This window comes from Perognathus longimembris, chromosome 1 (genome assembly GCF_023159225.1).
Source record: "Perognathus longimembris pacificus isolate PPM17 chromosome 1, ASM2315922v1, whole genome shotgun sequence".
Lineage (NCBI taxonomy): Eukaryota > Metazoa > Chordata > Mammalia > Rodentia > Heteromyidae > Perognathus > Perognathus longimembris.
The window spans coordinates 84,607,979-84,628,429 of record NC_063161.1 but is presented as its reverse complement, the minus strand read 5'-3'; the positions used below and the strand labels follow the sequence as shown (position 1 = coordinate 84,628,429).

Sequence of the window (20,451 nt, the reverse complement as noted above, 5' to 3'; positions counted from 1 at the left end):
ACAGATATGAAGTGTATGGGAATCACTGAACTCAAGAAGACAGAGGCGAGCAGTAACTATTAACAGCTTCCCAGGAGGTCAGGGAAAATGAGTATTAGCTTAAAATGAGACATGAGAAAAATGTTTCTCAAGGTAAGGGTCATAAAATTCCACCCCCTAGGATCACAAATTGGCAGGCTGAAGGCCAAATTAAGTCAGGAGACAGCGTTTGTCTGGCTTGCACACGGTTCTTTTAAAAATGTATATTATCTGCCAACATTTGAAAATCAGGAGATTTCACATAAAACTCTGGCTTCTTCTCTTACGGCAGATGATTCGGCAGGAATGGGTCTAAATTCCCACCAGGCAACTAAAGCCAGGATTACTTTCAGAAAGCATAAGCTTCATGAAGACAGAGCTTCATCTTTCACACACATGATCCCAGAGCTTAAACAGGGCAGAGCCTAAAAGAGAGCTCAACACATGGCCAATTGTATGAATAAATGAATTAATGCAACAACAGTAGCTGCTCCTTTAAATAAGACACATACCCATGTGGAGGGCTGTTTGTTCCAAGACTGTTACTTGCATGGTGAGATCCGAGTTGGTCCCTTGGCTCTGAACTATGAGTTATTCTTTTGTAGGGAACCTCATGTTGCCTATTCCTCCTATAACCACTCTGGCCACTGAAGCAGAGAGTACAATAATATTCTTTAAGATTTAAAAAAATTCTCCAAAACCAAATGCCAATGGGCCTCTATCATCCTAGCAACTCAGAAAGTTGAGATCTGAGGATGGCTGTTCAAAGCCAGCTCAGGCAGGAAAGTCTATGAGACTCTGCTCTCCAATTAACCATTGAAAAGCTAGAAGTGGAGTCATGTCACAATTGGTAGAGTGCCGATCTTCAGTGAAAAGGCTAAGGTAGAGCACCCTGGCTCTAAGTTCAAGTCTCAGTACCGCTGTGCACACACGTGTGCATACACACACACACACACACACACACACACACACACACACACAGAGTCCTCCAAAAATGAGCTTCCTTTTAAAGTTTGCATTGTCATTCATCCTGCACATAGGATGTTGTCTACAATGACTTGCCAAAGCACTTGTAGTGCAAGTGGTCAGATTTGACCATTTGTTTATTCACTGAACAAACCGAACTTCTTCTAAGTACTATTATGACTAAGGGTCATGTGGTATGTCTTTCATTTTATTTATTTTTTTCTTTCTTTTTTTTAGATTTATTTGTCAAAGTGATGTACAGAGAGGTTAGCGTTTTATACATTAGGCATTGGATACATTTCTTGTACTGTTTGTTACCTCCTCCCTCATTCCCCCCTCCCCCTGTATCTTTCATTTTAATGTTCAGAGATTGCAATGTTTATTGGGGGAATGAATGAATGAATAATGAAGATCTTTATAGGCTACTAGCATGTTAGACCTTTGTGTCAAGTATATATACATATATATATATATATATATATATATATATATCCTCACAGCTTATGTGGTGGCAATTATTATTCTATTTTACAGGAAAATGATGTTCAGGGATCACTCCACAACATGGGGAAAAGATCATTTGATTCAGATCACCTCAGCACCTATACCAGATGCATCCCATTGAGCTGCCAATCACAGTTAAGGTGCAGTCTCAAGTTCTGTGGGTTGACAGTAGCTTTCAAGAAGATTTGTCCTTCCTTAACTTTCAGAACTTATGATGATGATTGTATTAAGGGTGGTGGGGGGGGAGTCACTGCCAATGTAATTAGGACAAGATGAAATCATCCAGGATTGTTCTTTTAAAATGAAAGAAAGGCTTAGGGTCACAGAGAAAATAAAGTGAGAACTAGAGTGATGTGCCTGCAAGCCACGAATTGCCCTGTCAACACCCGAATTTCACTACCCTTCTGCTTTTGCTGCTTCTTCTGTAGTACTAGAGTTTGAATTCAGGACCTGGAGCTCACTTGGCTTGCTTGCTTAGGAAACATGGCTTTGTTTTGTGCGGGGGAAATCTGTTACCATTTCTGGAGACTAAGCTGGATAGATGGATAACAATAATGATAATCATTGTGCATTATCGACTAGCATTGTCATGGCTACAACTCACGTAACACCTCCAACTTACTCTTATCTGCATTTTGTAAAGATAATGTGATTTAAAACACAGTGGGAAGAGGGGCTAGAAGGCCAGTTTGTCCTCAACTTCACAGGGTCTGAGGAAGGTGGAAGAGGTGTGAGTGGAAAAAATGGGAAAGAGTTAAAGGACATTGGGAAGAAAGGTTGACTTGATTTCAGGAAATTATTCAAGAGATGAGGGAGAGGAAGCTGTACTCAAGAAGTGAGGATACAGTGCTGTCAGTTACCACAGCAGATCACATGCTATCTAGCAGATGTGATATACTTAGTACTTTGTGCCTCTGACACTCACCAAGTCCAGGGATGTTGGGTTGGCAGATGGTGCTGCTGTTTATGCCTTGTTTCTCCATCTCTGGTGGACTTCCTCCAAAGGAAACTGGTCAACAGTTTGAGAGTACATCTTTAACTTCAATCCCAAAGAGACAAAAACTTTCCAATGGAACTAACTTGCTGGGGTTCTTTTTTTTTTCAGTCATGGGGCTTAAACTGGGGATCTGGATGCTATCTCTGAGCTTTTGTGCTCAAAGCTAGTACTTTGAGCCCCAGCTCCACATCTGGTTTCCTGTGGCTAATAAGTGATTAAAAAACTTCATAGGCTTTCCTGCCTGAGCTTGCTTTGAACCACGATCTTCAGATCTCAGCCTCTTGAGTAGGTAGGATTACAGATGTGAGCCATCACACCCAGCATTGCTGGGGTTCTGAGGTAAGATTTAGTAGCTTTTACTTCTTGGAAAGTTCTCACCTCACCAGCACCAGAATCTCCACATTGAGATGCAGTCCACCCAGAAACTTAGATACAGCATTTACAACTCCAAGAAAAGCTCCTGAGACCCAAGAGCTGTAGTAGGCTCTCTCAAGAGCCCACTTAGGGCTGTCTGGATGTGGCTGCCTCCAAAGCCACTTTCTAGGCCCTATGGAGCTTCCCCTCCTTTCTCTTAATAGTCATATCACTCTCCATTCATGAACTCTTAGTAGAAAAGGAGAGGTCAAAGATGATGTGAATTCTGCATGGCAATCTCACCAAGAGGCTGCTTGGAACTGACTGCATGCAGTGGATGCGGATTTGGAAGAATAAAGTATGCAGGGCCTGCCACTCTTTTTACCAGGAGATTTGGACCGTCATAGATCTCTGGGTGTGGGCCACATGGGGCCCCTCATTCTGCTGTGGTTGCTGTTGTATAACATGCCCATAACCACAGTCACACCAGTACATCTTTCCTTAGGACTGAGCTTGACCTATGAGAGCTTGATATATGAGAACCTCAGCCAATGACTGGCAAGTCCATGAATATGAAAATTCCTCATTAGCATGAGGATTAACATTTCCTCAAGGGTTCCCCAAGTGATCAGACTGAAGCCACCACAGAGGCTTTGTTTCAAATGACACTCCTACTTAGCTACCTCTCGTATACGCTGCTTCCCACCCCTTTCCTGGGCACACTCTTAAAATAAATCATTTGCCCAGAATCTTCTATCCGAGAATCTGCTTCCCAGAAGCCCCATCTAAGACAAACATGTACTCAAGGCTGTGGGGAGGGGACTACATCTGAAAACTACCAGCAGATTGTCCAGAAACAGGGTCACAACAGACAGAATTTGGCATAAAACCATGTTATAATTGGCTCACAAAGACTTTTTTTAAAAAGTGACAGATCTTGCCAACATTTAAAAACTGGGAAATTTCACACAAAAACCCAGATCTCTCCTAGCATGGAAAAAACAAGAAAAAAAATCAGGAGATTTGGCTGAGTCTGCATTCCAGTACAATAATATGGGCCAGAACTGGGGTGAGTGTCTTGTGCCTCGTGCATGGAACCAGATTGCCAGCCAGCTATGCATGAACAGGACCCGGAACGTCTCCAAAGTCATTTGAGTCAGCAACCTCCAGTCTAGCACATAGAAAGGATTCTATAAGGTTTGTTGAATCAGAATATGGCATCATTTCTCTTGGAAACAATCCAATCGGAGAATGTCTGGAGATCAGGGGAGAATAATTGTGTAAGAGGACAAATTGCTCTGTTCCACTACAACTCTTTTCTCATGCCTGGCAAGGTATTGGTGTACACTTTCTATAAACACTTTTCAAAAGAATATGAATCAATAATGAGACTTGCCATGGTAGGACATTTATTTGATAGAGAACACAAAATGAAATGAAATGAAATGACTTGTGGTTTGTGTATAGAGGTGAGAAAAACAAAAACAGGTCTTACTTTCAGATGTTGTTTTCTGATACCATAAAGTAAAGGGTGGCTACCACTCAAAAACCAAATGGTATTTTAGACCGTTCACAACATTGGATTTTCCAGTCTGTATGCTTTTATTTCTTAAAGAATGATTGTAGATAGCTAAAGCCCTTTAAACCACTAGTAGCAGGTTTCTGAAGGAAGCAAATGCTCGCTGGTGCAACTTGATCCCGGTAGTCCAACCAGAAGTAGTCAGGGGATAGGCAGATGGGTCAATAGACTTTACAGAGAGACAAGGAGCTAGAAGTAACCAGGAAGCTCAGTGGTGGCAAAAATCAGTTTTCAGAAAATAATGCCATGAGAATAATGGCACCTCTCAGACCTTCAGTAATAAGGAAGATAATTAACAAAGTCACTCAACATTTGTGGACTAAAATCCATCCCCTGGTGGACACAGAAACTGAGCCCTTTGCAGGCTGTTCTAGTAGCAGGAATACCATGGCATTCCCATCTTGGGAGACAATTGATGGTTCTGATGGCTGATTTTGGCTCATAGTCTCCCTAGTACCTCAATATTACCTTAGTGTGAAATGGGAGCTCAGGACACTTGATTCAAACTCCCCTCCCATCCCATTCATTGAAGGATCTTCTTAAGGTGCAGTCCAGGGCTCTTGAAGCCTTCTCCTACCCTCCTCTCATTTTCTTTCACCGTAGTTTCTCCTGTTTTTTTTTTTTTTAAAAAAAGCTTTCCAATTTGAATTCCATCTCAGTGTCTGCTTCTGAGAGGAAACATTGTGTACTTGAAAATGCCTCTGATCCACATTCCGCAAAGCTGTCTGTTCTATCCAGTGAATGCTGAAACCAGGCTCCCAATATTTGTGTGGTTACATTTTTTTTCTTCAGAGACAAAAAAAAACAAAAAACTCTTAAGAAGAGATTATAAAGGTTAGTGTGAAATTGAATTGAGTGTGAAATTAAGGGAAATTATTTTTAGAAAGGAGAATGAGGAGGAAAGGAAAAAGGGAGAGGAACTGTTGTTCAATCTCTGAGTTGTTCCTCCAGTTGGATGATTTTCTTCTAAGAACATGGGACCAGACTTCCCCTGAAACAACAGTTCACATCACCAGGAAAAACTGAGATATTCTATTACCTGACTTGTTCCAGAATCCCAACCTCTGTATCCCAATCATCAACATTCCCAGATTTCTATTTTGTTGAAAGGCCGAAAAAGGGATATACACTTCCCATGTGAAATATGTAAAATGCACCTCATAACCAAGAAATAACACAGCCATTTACACACATACTTCTCTCTTTCTCTCTCTCTCTCTCTCTCTCTCTCACTGCTAAAAATTTTAACATTAAAAGGAAACCTTTAGGCTGTTATTTCATTATTCACAGTAAAATAGAAAAGGGAGAGAAAAATCAGTAACATCATTTATAAATCCTGGAAAATGGAAGTTTCCAAGCTGTCATAAATAAGGATGAAAGTATTTGCCAAGTCAGAGGTGTTGCCAAGTTTGAAATTCACTCAATCCTCAGATCTTGGTGCTCAGAAGAAAACACCACAACCTTTTGGGATTTATAATCATTTTTCTCAGCAAAACTCCTTGCTATTTATAAGAAGGTAAAACAAAAATAAAAAAAATACAACATGGAAAGTTTTTTAAAAGACCTATGAGTGTTATGTATAGTGAAAACTGGGGAAATAATAATAGCATAAATAATATATGCATTAGGATTAAATTCCCACTTGAATTAACAAGTCTACAAATATGTAACAGTCCTCTTCCCTGTGGGTGGGTGTGAATAAGTGTGTGTATGTGTGTGTAGGAACTATTGTGATCTTTCTAGTGCTTAAGCTCTCTTTTCCTTCCTTTATCTTCCCTTCCTTCTCTTTCCCTCTCCTGTCTCTCATGCAAACGCACATGCACGCACACACATACCCACAGCCTTCTCAAATTCCACCAGACTAATTCTAAATGTTTATTGTATAAAGTTTAAAGAAGAGACAAAAGCAGATTTGTGGTATTAGTATTGTGGAAGTAAAATGAATAGAAAAGCAGAGAAAATGAGTGTTTTAAGAAAGATAAGCCAGTTGCTGGGCACCAGTGGCTCATGTCTGTAATCCTAGTTACTTAGGAGGCTGATAATAGCATAATCAATGTTCAAGGTCAGCTCTCAACTAATAACCGGACACTGTGGGACGTGTGTATAATCTCATAAAAAATCTGAACTCACACAAATGAAGAGGAAAAGGGGATTGAGAGAATGCAATCAAGAATTCAATGTATGTTCTACAAAATTAAGAAAAGTGAGGGAAGGGGTGGCTTAGGAGGGATGGATGAGGATGGTGAACAGGGAGACATTGATCAAGAGGCATTGCATTCATAAACTGCTTTGTTTAATTGCAATTCCTTTGTACAACAATAAAATAATAATGTGTATTCTAAAAATATAAAAATAATACTTTATACTCTAAAAAAATTCAGAACCATCTGAGTGTCTAAAAAAAATTCAGAACCTGATAAGTATAGATTGCCAGGCACCAGTGATTCAGAAAGCCAAATTACAAAGGATTATGGTTCAAAGCTAGCCTGGGTAAAATAGTCCTCAAGACCTCAACTAAAAAATAGGCAGTAAAAAGCTAGGCTGGAGTTATGGCTCAAGGGGCAAGTGCCAGCTGATCAAGAAAACCAAGCAAGTATAAGGCTGAGTTCAAATCTTAGTACAAATAAAGGTGAGAGAGAGAGAGTGGGGGGAGAGAGAGAGAGAGAGAGAGAGAGAGAGAGAGAGAGAGAGAGAGAGAGAGAGAGAGAGATTGGTGGATCATGACTCAGGTACAGAGTGATTAGGAAGATCCTATTCTAAAAATAACCAGTACCAGACTAGAAGTACAGCTGTTACATTTGAGACCCAGAGTTCAAATCCTTAGTATTTCCAAAGCAGCAGAGAAAGAAAGAAGGAAAGAAAGGAAGAAAGGTTGGAGAGAGGGAGGCAGGGAGGGAGATAGGAAGGAAGGAAGGAAGGAAGGAAGGAAGGAAGGAAGGAAGGAAGGAAGGAAGGAAGGAAGGAAAAAGTCAAGAGAGAGAAAGAAAGTGAGAGAAAGGAAAGAAGGAAGGAAGGAAGGAAAGAAAGAAGGAAGAGATAGCATTTAACAGGAGCATATAATGAGAGTAGGGATACTTTAAACCAGTTTATACTTTATGCACTGTCAGGAAGAGTTGCAGCCACCAAATGAAGAGCTAACGGCTGTCTTAGAATCTGCATCCAAAGGAAAATTCTGGGGGCAAAGGGATATCACTGATCTCAGAAAAACAGTTAGATCAAGATGCACTGGAGTTATAAACTGATTTGTACAAAGTGGTACTCCTTTGTACAGCTATTTAAAGATAATAAAAATATAATTTTTTAAAAAAAGGAAAGAAGCTGTTATTTCATCATTCTGGTGGTGGCAAACAGACATTATGCACAGCTAAATAAAAGACTCCTAGCCCAAAAAAGAAAAGAAAAGAAAAGCAGAATTAGATGCAGGTATTTGGGGGCCAGATAGATCTGATTTATGTGCCCTGGACAAGTTATTGGACTTCTCAAGCTGTTTTTTTTTGTGTGTGCAAATCATGGACTAACCTCAGAATCTATCACTGTATCTCCCATGAGATAAAAAATGGCATCTGTTTGGTATTTTTTTATTGTTATCTTCTTCAGGGCCTAGCTCACTGTCTGACATGTTAATTTACAATAATTATTTTATGGACTTTGAACAGACTTGGTGTAAGACAAAATGAGATACTTTATTAAAGAATTTAGCATATGTTTCAGGGTTCTATCAAAGGAAAAGAACTCACTCTAGTTAGTTTAAATGAAGAGATACACTGCAGATACTACCTAGAGAGGTGTGATGAGTTAGAATAGGAGATGGGGAGAAGGAGCAAGAGAGAGAGAGAGAGAGAGAGAGAGAGACAGAGAGAGAGACAGAGAGAGAGAGAGAAGAGCCCAATTGGAAGACAGAAGGAGCCAATGAGAGCAGCCATGAGGAAGAGCCATCCAGCAGGCCTACAAATGTAGAGGATACTTCCTGTTAAAGCCGGGAGTTCCACACACAGAATGTTCCAGACAAATCCTGACCACCATCAAAATCTGCTAGTGTACCCACTCATCAGATGCTGTGAGGAGCCAGTCCACTTCCAGGTAGGACTAAAACAGAGCACTCAATATGACCACCTTTGGAGAAGGCCAATGGAGAGGTAAATCACTCTTGCACAATCCAGCATCTAGAAATGAATGCTGAGAGAAAGATGATCTGCCTTGAGAGTCCTTCTTGAATGGCCTGAAGTATTCTCAGCTGTTGTGCCCTTGGTAAAAGAGGGCTGCTGACTCTATATTCCCCACTTGCACTGGAGGGGTTTTAGGTAAAATTATCAGAACTTACCTGAAGATGAATTATAATCCTCAAAGCAAACAGTGGAATCTACATTTTTTTATTTCATGACTCGAGAAGACAAATAAACACAAGGGATGTTACTCCCCCACCTCCTTGGAAACAGAATGAAAATATGAAAAGGACAGAGGGAATGAATACTTATTGTCATTAGTGTATGGTTGGGCAGAGATTTTCATTCAGCAAAACATAGGCCCTTGGGGCCTTGTGGCAGGTAAGATAGACTTGACCAAATGGCTGGAAAATTAGCATATGCCCTTGGCAGTCTTTCTCAGTAACTGGCTGCCAGCTGGGATGTACTGAGACAGGAAAGTCCATGAGATCAGGCTGCTCAGAGGATGCTCTTCCTTTTGGTGCTAGAAGGCCAAAAGCAGCTCAGGCAAATTCTTTCTCTTTGCTCCTTCTGGATCCTATCCATGGAGGTGTCCGGATGTAGCCTCAAACATCCCTTCCCACCATGCCCTGCTCCTGCCCCACTGAGGTGCTTTCTCTCCAGATTATTATTTGGACAGAATGGACTGCTCCAAAGAGTTGGGAAGTACTAAGACAAAAAAAATCCACTGAGGACAGTCAACAACCACAAACCCATCTCCAGTTATCATGGAAAAAGCAAACATGCTATGGATTTTCAGGAGCTAATTAATGGATTCATCCTTGAAGCAACCAACAGGTGCCAATTTCAGTGCCATGCCACACACTTGCATTTGCAAGTCAAGATCTGCAAGGGATTTGCTAGTGGCATAAACAGGCAAGGACTTCCAGGGACCGGAATAGGCACCTCCCTAGTGACTTAAGTTAATCTTATAATTTTACTTTGCCAAAAATGATCTGTTCTCAACTACACAGCCAGAAGGAGTGGCCATAAGGCACTTTCTCCTCCCTCACAGTGACTGCCTTCTGATCTGTGTCTGAGGCATCTGTCTGGCCTCACCCTGGTCAGAGCTGGGCTCAGAGTTCAGGTCATACTAGAGTGGTTAAGAGCCCCAGCTCTTGCTGAATTCAGGTCTTAGAATGATCACGTTACTGGGCTCTGGTGGCTCACGCTTGTATTCATAACTACTCATGAAGCTGCAATCTGAGAATCCAGGTTCAAATCCAGCCTGAGTAGGAAAATCTGAGAGCTGATGACTAATGAACTAGCTAAAAGTTGAAAATGGAGCTGTGGCTCAAGTAATAGGGCACCAGCTTTGAGCAAAAGATCTAAAAGAGGGCATTCATGCCCTGACTTCAAGCTCCAATACCAGCACAAAAAGTAAGTAAAAATAATTAAAAAAGAATTGTCACTTGTTGTTCAGGTAACCTGGGACAAGTCCCTTACTGTGTTCCTCAGTTTCCTAATCTTTGAAACATAGACAAGATTCTCATGCAGAACAGGAAGCAGGTAAAAACATGCTTGACCCACCCTGAGACTCGGCACCTCTTAATTACTATTCCCTTAGAGCCTGTGGCGAAGGCATTCTGTTCTGGGTTTTTTTGGCCTTGTTTTTTAAGGTAAAAACTTCTTAACTTGGATGCTGACTAAATGTCAATATCACTTAAATAATTGAATACTAATAAAAACAAAAAAAATTCTGGACTAAAGTATTTTTAAAGAAATGCAATTTCTATTGCTTCACATGTGAAGCCATTCAGGAGAGCCATCAGGTGTGGCCTCCTAGAGATAGTGCCAGAAATGACTTCAGGAAGCAGAAAAAGATAATCCAGTTATCTGCAATTCTTTGCTTGTGAGCACTTGTTCCAAAGGCCTGGTGGAACTTGAAGCAAGTCTTTTCTTTCACGTAGTCTTAAACAATTTGGTATTTTGTTTTTTTTTCAGTCAAAGGTGTGTGTGTGTTGGTCTTGGGGCTTGAACTCAGGGCCTGAGTGCTCTCCCTGAGTTTTTTTGCTCAAAGCTAGCACACTACTTGAGCCATAGCTCCACTTCTGGCCTTTTGTTGTAGCTAATTGGTGATAAGAATCTCACAGATTTTCCTGCTAGAGATTTTTAACTAGAGAACTTAAAAATTAAAGATAAGGTAAATTGTGTTGAAATGATCAGAAATTCTGAATTAATAAAGTGAAAAAAGAAGAGATTCTCTCTTTAAGATATTTCTTTTAGAATTCTCAAATTTCAGAGCATCATTTAAAGTCATTGAACTATTATAATATAGGCTCAAATAGACCCCTTAGAAAGATAAAATCTTGGGTCAAAATAAAGTAGTGTACAAAAATCTCATGGGTAAAGAGAGTGTTCCAGGATTAGAAGCATGATATCTCTGAGAATGTTCCAAGATGGCCTTTACAACTTGGGATAGATCCAGATGGCCCAGTGAGTGGTTTCATTGCATTTGGCCTCCATCCTTCTTCCATTTGGTCACCCACACAACTGTCATATGACCAGTGGATGCAAGTGAGCCTATGATTCGCAGGTAAATGCTGAGGCCTGCCCAACAACAATGCCAACCTAATGTACAGCTATATATTATCAGCCATAGCAATGGCTTCTACTTTGCCACACTGTGTGCCAAGGGCTTGATTGAGCTAGCCAATTTAACTCTTGTAATAGCCTGTTATTATCTTATTTTCTGAGTGAGGAAACTGAGGAACAGACTGACTTTGTGGAGGTCACAGGAGTCTTGAGTACAACTAAGATTCAAACCCGTATGTCTGGGACAAATGCCTATCTCTTTAAGTTAGCATACACCTTGCAAATATCTGACAAAAATCTGATTTCAGATCAACAAATTTAGAACTGGATTAGACAAAAAGGCTAGGTCACTAACACTAAATACCAGGCTCTTAAAAGAGAGAGGTATGCTTGGCTTGATAAGACATCAAGTCATATTAGACTTGTTTTCCAATCCCTAAGTCTTTAATTTGGAGTGAAACGTTTCAAGGTTATTAGAAGGTGGTGGATGGTAGGCTGTTATGAATCAGAACTTTTGGCCCTATGCTAAAAGGGGAAAAAATGAGGCCAGGAAGGTGTGACAGGATTGAAGAGGAGGACAAAGGGGAATGAAGCATGGTCACCATGCTAACAGTCAGGCCTATCAATCATATGTTGCCTCTGCATCCACTGTCTTCCCCTTTTCTGCCTTCTCTGAATGTGAGAGACGCCTTAGAACGGAGAGCCAGTACTCTGGATACTTTCTTGCTGGGACCTGAGTTATTCCAGATTTCTCATACCAAAAGGCTTTGCCACAGAATGTAGAGTTTGCTTCGTTTTTATTAAAAAAAGAAATCTTAAACATTTTTATGTATTGCCATATTGCATTTAGCCAATGAAAACAGTTCTAATACAGAAATCATTATACCATAGGTGTGTAATTTATACTGATAAAAATGTAAAAAAGAAAAATTAATTTAAAAAAACCTTCAGTGAGATGATTTATTCCAGAATCTATAATGGATTAGAGACTATCCCAAAACTTTCACTAAAGCTTCTCAATCTTTTTTTCCTAACACCTTTACTTTTGAACACCACCAAGAACACATGGAGGACGGAGGGTGGCATGTGTTTGAGGGAAGGAGGGGAGGGGGCCAACATCTACAGAGAATGCGAGACACATGGAGATGAATTACAAAACTTTATTGGCTTGTTAAAAAAAAAAAAGAATGAATTCAGCAAATACATTTATCATCTACCTGCATTGTTACAACAGAGCTCAAAATATTTTTAAATGGTTAACCATTATTTACAAGAAAAGTGAAAAATGACTTGAAAACCTATAAGATTATTGGGTGTGAGGGGTGTGGGTGGGAAATAAGGCATGGGGAGGATCACAGAGCTGCCTCCGATTACAGCAAATGGAGTTGAACATGAAATGGGAGAGACTGAGACAGGAGAAACCCAAGGATTTGCTTCTTTGTGTTTGCTTACACTCAATTCCTAAAGGTTCTATTTAAAATAAAGTTAGTGAAAAACAGTCTTGGTTCTTTTCTTTACTTCTCATATAATTGTTTTCATAGAAATTAAAGTCTCCAAACAAAGCCAATGTTGTGTGGGGCAAGGATTGCTTCAAGATTTTCTGGGTGCTCACTAGTGGCCATGAGGACACACTACATGGCAAATGTGAACCGAGTTCATCTGGGTCACCTTACTGTCACATTCAGATGGCTGGGAGGTTCCTTTGGTCCTCAAGACCAACACAAGGAAATGGGCTGTCCTCAATGGGGAGCTGTCTCTTATGGCAGCCTACCCCCACTCTTTAAACATGTAGGTTGGGAATTCTGTCAGTCTAATTCTGTCTGGCATCATCCCAATGCAAACTAAATTCAGAAGCATCCTTAACCTTCCTGAATGTCCTTAGATAAACTTAACATAGTCTGTAGGTGCTATGCTTGTATGAACAAGGCAGAATGTAGTAAAATGGCTATTTCCAGTGCCAGTGAAATCTGCATAGTATCGGTCAGATACCTAGCCCATCAGATTATCACAGTCTCCAAATATCAGAGTCAAATCTTGCCTTGGAATCAATCTGCTTATATAACTGATGCTGGGATGCAGAACAGGTGTGTGCCTGTGTGTGTATGTGTGTGTGTGTGCCAATAGTACAGACTAGTGTCTGGCACAGCCCCCATGACTTGGGACAGTAACCCTGTGAGAACCACATAATAGAGGGCCACCTCCCCTCACAACAGTGCTCTCTCTGGATCTAGAGTCTAGACAAAGCAAGATGAAGCAAGTTTCTCATGCACTGTGATAGGAATAGATCAAAACCAAGCTAGGAATTCCAGGCAGCAAGCACTAAAGCAGGTGGAGGTGTGAATCATGGCCCTTCAGAGAGTGAGAGAATTGTTAGTATAGTCTCTTTTAGTACTTAGATTCCATTGTGCAATGGGGGGAAAAACAAACAAAAAACCCTTGAGTGTGTTATAATTATGTAAAGCAATCAGTAAAACAAGAAGAAACTGTCTTGGGTCAGTTGAGAATCAGAGAGAGCGAAAGAGAAAGCGAGTGAGAGAGAGACAGACAGAGAGAGACAGAGACAGAAAGAGAAAGATTTTCTATGAAAATAATAGAGAGAGAGGGAAAGGAGGTCCCCTCTTTTCCTGTTCACTTTCACACCCAGCAGGAAACTGAATTCCTGCCTTGCAGTCCTTCAGTTATTTCCCCTGAAATTATTTTCCCTTCAGTAAATTCCTAATTTAGAAGTGTGGTCTCTACCCAGCCAGGGGAGGTACTTCAAGACTCCACCATTCTGAATCTAATTCAGGATTAGTTGAAGGGTGAAGATCCCTAAGCAAACTCCCCTGGGTTCAGTGCTAGAGGGTGGGGCTGAGATTGCTTAATTCTTTGTCCATGCTCTCTATTTTTGGAAAGAAAACTTGATGGGTTAAAAATGAAATCAGTCCCTGCTGGGAAAGTGGGAGTGAAATCCCCTGGATTGTTTCCATCTGATGGATGTTGAGACTCATTTCTCCTGCTGAGAAATGGCCCTTCCTGAGTCTCTGGGTGCTTGTACTTTGATCGTCATCACAGTTGAGTTCCCATCTCTGTGATGACTGTGGGTGTTTCTTAGTCTATCTTCCTTGTCCATTCCACAGTGGATAAACTAGACATAAGACCTAGACCATCATTAACTACCCAGCCATTAAGCACACAATGTAGATAAGGTATGTGCACTTTCCCATCACATCCTGATACACCTGAGACAGGTGGTACAGTAACAATTATAAGAAACCCAGGTCAGGCCCAATACAAGGAGAGACTCACTAGGATGTCTAGATACATGGAAAGGGGCCACGCAGAGAATGGTGAGAAGACACTACTATAAGAGAATTGCCAGCAAGGTGAGAAAGTAGAGGCACTCAAATGGGAAAGTGTCACAGAGGGAGAACAGCATAGGTGAAGAGCACACTGGAAATCGCTGCACTGCTAAACCTCATTTCATAGCTTATCGCATAGAACACTTCATGCTGGCTAGGAAGGAAGAAAAGGAGTTTGCAAGCAAAAGACAGGTGGATCTGGTGAGCGAACAATGACTGTGTTCAGAAGACAGAAGTAATGAACTAGCAGCCCGCAGGTATGTTTTGTTGCTCTACATAATGTTTTAAAAATAGCTGAGCCAACTTTAAAAAAAATAGGGATATTTCACACTTTAAAAAATCCAGGTTCCACATCTCTTTTAAAGATTCACACAGTTTGGAAACCTGTGCCTTCGTTCCTGGGGACAGAGTTGGCTAAAGCTGGGTGACATCTGCCCCTTGACTGTGTGTTGGCTCAGCCAGACCAGTTTGTGTGTGCAAGGAGACATGCCTGGCCTTGAAATGCCAGATCTTTGTTGGAGAGAAACAGATTTGATTTCAGCAAAAGATGTTGCCTCTCCTTGTCAAATGCTGCAAAAATATAATACATGCCATTAGGAAGTGTTTAAGGTGAAAATTTCTTAGGGGAACCTAAGAAAGCAAAGGATGAAAGAAGGAAGCCTATAGTATAGAAAAAGCAAGCCAGGTTACTGATTGTAGTCTGTAGGAATTAAAAGGAAAAAAGCAAAGAATGTAAGAGGCATCTAAGACTATTTTCTCATAGCCTGCTGTTTTCAACGCTCCCTGGGAAATGTCGAGCGATTTTGATATACTAAATTGCCTTAACCTATTTATTTTCATTTGTTTTTAAATATGCCTTCCAATCCTTCTAGTTGTTGACTAAAGACAGTCCTTTTCTCCCACCCTCTCACTTCTGGGAAACTTATAAAATAGTCCTTAAACAATCCATCAGCTTTTAATGGTGCAATGAAATAACATGAAAGCTTAATTTTTTTTTGTACCAATGGCTGATATTTAAGAACTTTTGTCCTACTGAGCCTCTGCCTGGCTCACAGTTTGAATTTCATTTTCTCCTCAAGGGTCAGGATTTCTGCTATTAGCTGGCCTCTTTGTAAGTCAACACCTTTGAGAAAGATGAAAATTTCAGTAATGACAGAAACTGTCATTTAGCAGTGAGCAAATGGGAATTTAGTGAGCAAGTGAGAATTTAGAGAATATTCAGACCTCCCCACAGCAAGGGCACAGTGCCTTGGCATTCTAATGGAACTGGAATGTATGAATTTGCCTTGGAAAAAAACTGTTCCTCTCTCAGATGAGAATTTGAAATAGTCAGGGTAAATGCTTTAATCCCTGGGACCCAGCAATAACATATTTAGTGGCTAATGTAAAAGATACAGTATAAAATATTCATCATGGACATTCTTTTTATGTCAAGTGATGCCTAAATGGGTTCTGGCTTATTGAGATGAATGCTTTGGTTACGCAAGATTCAAAAGAAAGTTCCAAACATGTTGGAATATTTTTTTCAATCTATAAATCCTTACAGATTAATAGCAGAACTGGATCAACGATTTCAAACATTGATTTTAACAAGCTAATCAGTTTCCACTTCAACCATAGTGTGGATGGGAATGTCTAATAGTGCTTATTGTGTTTTTCTCAAATGAAATGTTCCAAGCTGGGATCTGAAGTGTTTCTCACAAGAAATGAGTGAGGAGGGGCCAGGTGGAAACAGCCTAGAAGCCATGCCTCTCTTCAGGACTCAAGATGGGGACACAGCCTGGCCCAGACCAAACAGAGTCTGTAAAGGTCACTATGAAGTCCAGATGAATGAAACAGGTGTTCCCGAGACAGAACATAGTAGAGACACAGCAAGCTGGAGCTCTGAGGCTGCCCTCTCAGCAATGAGAAAGGCCATAAGAAAGCACACATTCATTAGCAGCCTGTCACCTCTGTGCTGCTGGGGTCAGGACAAGCTCTTCTGCCCATGAAAACCCAGCAGTAGGGCAGAATGCTACAGGGGCACTGGCCTTCTTAGAATATTCTTCCCAGCTCACAGCAGGTTTGCCATTCTGTTCCCAGGCCTTTTCTGAGTAGAAAAGCTGCAGCTCTGTAATGCAAACAGCATGAGAGGCTGTGGCCTTTCCCTAGGAGGACTTCTAAAAAGCAGGTGGTTCACAGAGGGCAAATGAAGAGGGACAAGGTTATAATTTCACCATATGCATATAGTCTACTCTTTGTTATTCTGAAACTGATTATGCTTAACCTGAATCTAAAGCCCTGATGGAGTAGCAGCTGCTTTGATTTTGCTGCTGCCATTTCTTTTTGTTTTTTTAAGCCCGTGGATGAACTTTAAAATATTCACTAATGTTGTGTGATGCTGAGACCTAAGCTTCCCCCCCCCCACATTTGGATCTTTTCTGCTAACAAAAAAAAAAAAAAGCATCTTTCAATAATACCAAAAAGTCCTTGAAACAATGGTGTGTTCACCTCAACTCTTTAAGTCTCTGTATTACAGTAAGTGGAAAAGGCAAAACTCCTTGAAGTCAGAGCTGGTTAGGGAACATCAGAAAATGATGCTGAAATAGGTTAAATATCTACTGGACCTTTTAGTGTGCATTTATACTTTTCCCTAACTTTATATGTATATTTTTCCAGTTCACTTTTAATAAGCAAGCAATTGACATGGAGACATTCACACCTTTCAGAAGAGTAGTATAATCCAATGGAACCTTATTTCAACTTTGGATTCAAACTAGGTGTAAGAACAGACAAGAGGGATTCATCTAAGGCATCTTTTTTGTTTTTTTTGTTTGTTTGTTTTTGTTTTTCTTGAGTTGCTCTTTAGTTGCCTGAACGCTGCCTCTGCCTTGGTGTTCCCCAGTCACAGCTCACAATAAAGCAGGCTCCAGACAGTACATCCGCCAAGTACCTCCCGTTTCTACCAGAACATCCCAAGTAAGCAGTACTTCCCGGGATAAGCCAACAGCAGACCCAAGAGTTCAGCTTACAGGGCAGCAGCAACCACCAAGCACCACAGCCCCTTCCTCTGCCATTCCTTTATTCCAGCTACCCATCCAGTGGGATCTTATGAAACAAAACAAAACCTAAAAGAAACACAAAATAAAACAGAAGTCATGCTCAAAAGAAAAATCAATGGAAATGAACATGTATGTATCATCACCTTTAAAAGAACATAATAAATAAAACATAAGACAACATGGAATATGCTTTAACACACAAAGCATCATATAATAACAGGACAGAAATTGGGAGCAAATGTATATCTCATTATTGGACAAATTCATTTTCAACCTAAAAACAGTTTTACATAAAACATGAGAATAAAGTGCAATGATTTCTACACACAAACCACCCCTAATTATATCAGACATTGGTTGCTTAATTTAAGCAGGAGCAATCTGTGTAAAACATAAATGATTTCTGACAAATGAACAGATATTTGTTTATGTGGAGGAAAATTTGATTGGACACCAAGTATCTGACCAAATACTCATTCTCTTTCTTTGCTAATTTCATCAAATTATTAAAAAAAAATCAAATAGTTACTCAGCATGTGGGCCAGAAGACTGTATTGCTTAATACAAAGATTTAGATTTCTTTTCAGGAATAATAATATTGCTTAAACTTAAGTACATATGATACCATATATATGACACAAATATAAGATATAATAGCCATATGTCCATATAAAATGAAACATGCAGTATGTTATATATTATATGTGAATATAGTACATATACATTACATATATTTTATGTGAAAATATATATGTATTTGTATGTGGGTATATTCATAATTATGCCTATGCATGTGTGTATACTACAAATACATAAATCATATTCAGTGAGTTAATTCTGGAAACATTTCTTGAACACTGACCAAACAGCAGACATTGTAATAGATGACACAAAAATAAGGAAGAATATGGAGTTCCTTGGCCACAAGTATTCCATGCCCCACAGGTGGTGAAAGATGAGTAAATAACTTGTCTAGTACAAACTAGCAAATCTCCTTTATACCAGGCTTTCTTCCAAGTGCGATGCCCAAATTAGCCTGTTGAATTTCACAATAAGCCCTTTGAGACCAGTCCTGCTATTGTGCCTTCATGCCTTTGTTACAAATGAGGAAACAGGCTCAGTGGGTTAAGCAGCTTGCCCAAGGTCGTACAACTGCTATGTGCTAGAGCTCTGATACCAGCCCACGAACTATGTATGACTCTGTGTCACAGTGCAGGAAGGAGATAAATTGAAGACAACTTCTCTCTGAACTTGTTCTTGAAAACCCAGTAAGAATAGCAAAGGTTCTGGTAAAAACTATTCTATGTGCAAATTGCATAAATCTCCATCAGTTTCCCAAGTGGCAATAGATGGCATCATAGTAGAAAGCCCCAAGACATTTTCAAGCTGAGTTTTGGAAGGCTCCTCTCAGCCCAGGCCTCTAGATTCTCAATCTTCCTCAACCTGGTGTCTGGCATGCCAAGTATGCTTGTACTCTGACTCCAGAGCTGGAATCACCACCCGGATCTGATCTGCAGCATCATTTACAGCAATGCTAAAGGGTCTACAAAGCTTAATTCCACAGCATTCTTTCCTGTTCTTTCACTGAAAAAGAACTCAGCAAGGCCACGAAACATGTTTTTGTGGCTTTAATCACACACAAAGCCCTTAGAATTTAGGAAGTACTAAGTATGCAGATTTTGCCTTCCTTTCTATCTTTAAACTTGTTTTTCCAAAAGTTTTGCTTCCAGGCAAACAGAAGCCAAACTAGTTTAAGAGTGCATTATGGCATGTAGGACAAGCTCACCAAATTCATCAACCAAACTTCTTAATTACTCCTGTAAGTCTTAAGAGGGTGGATCTCAAATTCCCTTCCCTGGAACCAATAGGACTAGTATAAGAATGTCAAATCTGATAGTTTTACAGGAGGAATAAGGTGATACAAAAAGATTATACTTACTCCCCTCTCCCCATGAACACCAGAGATTTTAGCTAGGTGCCAGGGGCTCATGCCTATTATCCTATCTACTCAGGAAGTTGAAATCTAAGGATTGAATTTCAAAGCCAGCTGGGGGAAGTAAAATCTATCAGAGTCTTACCTCTCACCAACAAAAAGCCAGAAGAGCAAAGGGACAGTGCCTAGGCCTTGAGTTCAAGCCCCAGTACTGGCACATACCACACACACAACCTGGGTACCAGTAGCTCATGCCTATAATCCATGCTAACCTTGAGCAAAAGTGCTCAAGGAACAGCACCCAGGCCCTGAGTTCAAGCACCAGGATAGGCATAAAAAAGAAAAAGGAAAAAAGCAGCTTAGTAATTCAACATACTTGTTCCCCTACATAACCATTTGGGGGTGTATTCAAATTCTCATAGAATAACAGACTAGATATATTTCTGAGAGCAAAGCCTCTTATCTGGTGGGGTTATGCCACTGGAGCTCTGTAAGTTATACCAATGACAGCATTTGCAAGGGAAACTAGGCCACCCTTCTCTGCCTCTGCTTGCCATTTTCCTGCCCTGAGCCCCTCTCTAGGCTCAATAATTATCACTATTAGGAAATGGAATTTGCTTCTCTTGATGCCAGCTCTTTGGGACTACCCTTTAGGAACACCACAACTGCTTTTGCCCTTACTGAAATGGACGTGTCCCTCTTACAGCCTCTTCATCTGGACTTCTGTGATATGTCCATTCTTCCCAAAGAAACAAGAGCTCAGTTCCACGCTCCATGAAATGCAAACTCCATATGCACACACAGGATACCTTCCTTGTGAGGAAGGCCAGCCAGTTACAGTAATGAGCAACACGTAGGGTATATATTTAGGTTGTGCTTTCTATCATTCCTTACTTCTAGCAAGGGAAGTAAGACTCCCCTTTGATACTCTGCATCTTCACTCACTATTGACATATTAAAGACATCCCACCACATACTGAA

General features: G+C 40.4%; 1 protein-coding gene across 2 annotated transcripts in view; it reads right to left on the bottom strand.

The window, feature by feature from the left end:
• Positions 1 to 20,451, bottom strand: part of Ntrk2 (neurotrophic receptor tyrosine kinase 2) — a 364,133-nt gene that overhangs the window by 197,883 nt on the left and 145,799 nt on the right. The window contains exon 13 of one of the 2 annotated variants that reach the window (XM_048331481.1): positions 14,809 to 17,603. The exons of the other annotated variant lie outside the window; for it this stretch is intronic. Coding sequence (XP_048187438.1) covers positions 17,566 to 17,603 — 38 coding nt within the window. The 3' untranslated portion in view covers positions 14,809 to 17,565. Of the gene's footprint in view, positions 1 to 14,808; positions 17,604 to 20,451 lie in introns of those variants that run through there. 2 annotated transcript variants of the gene reach the window in all.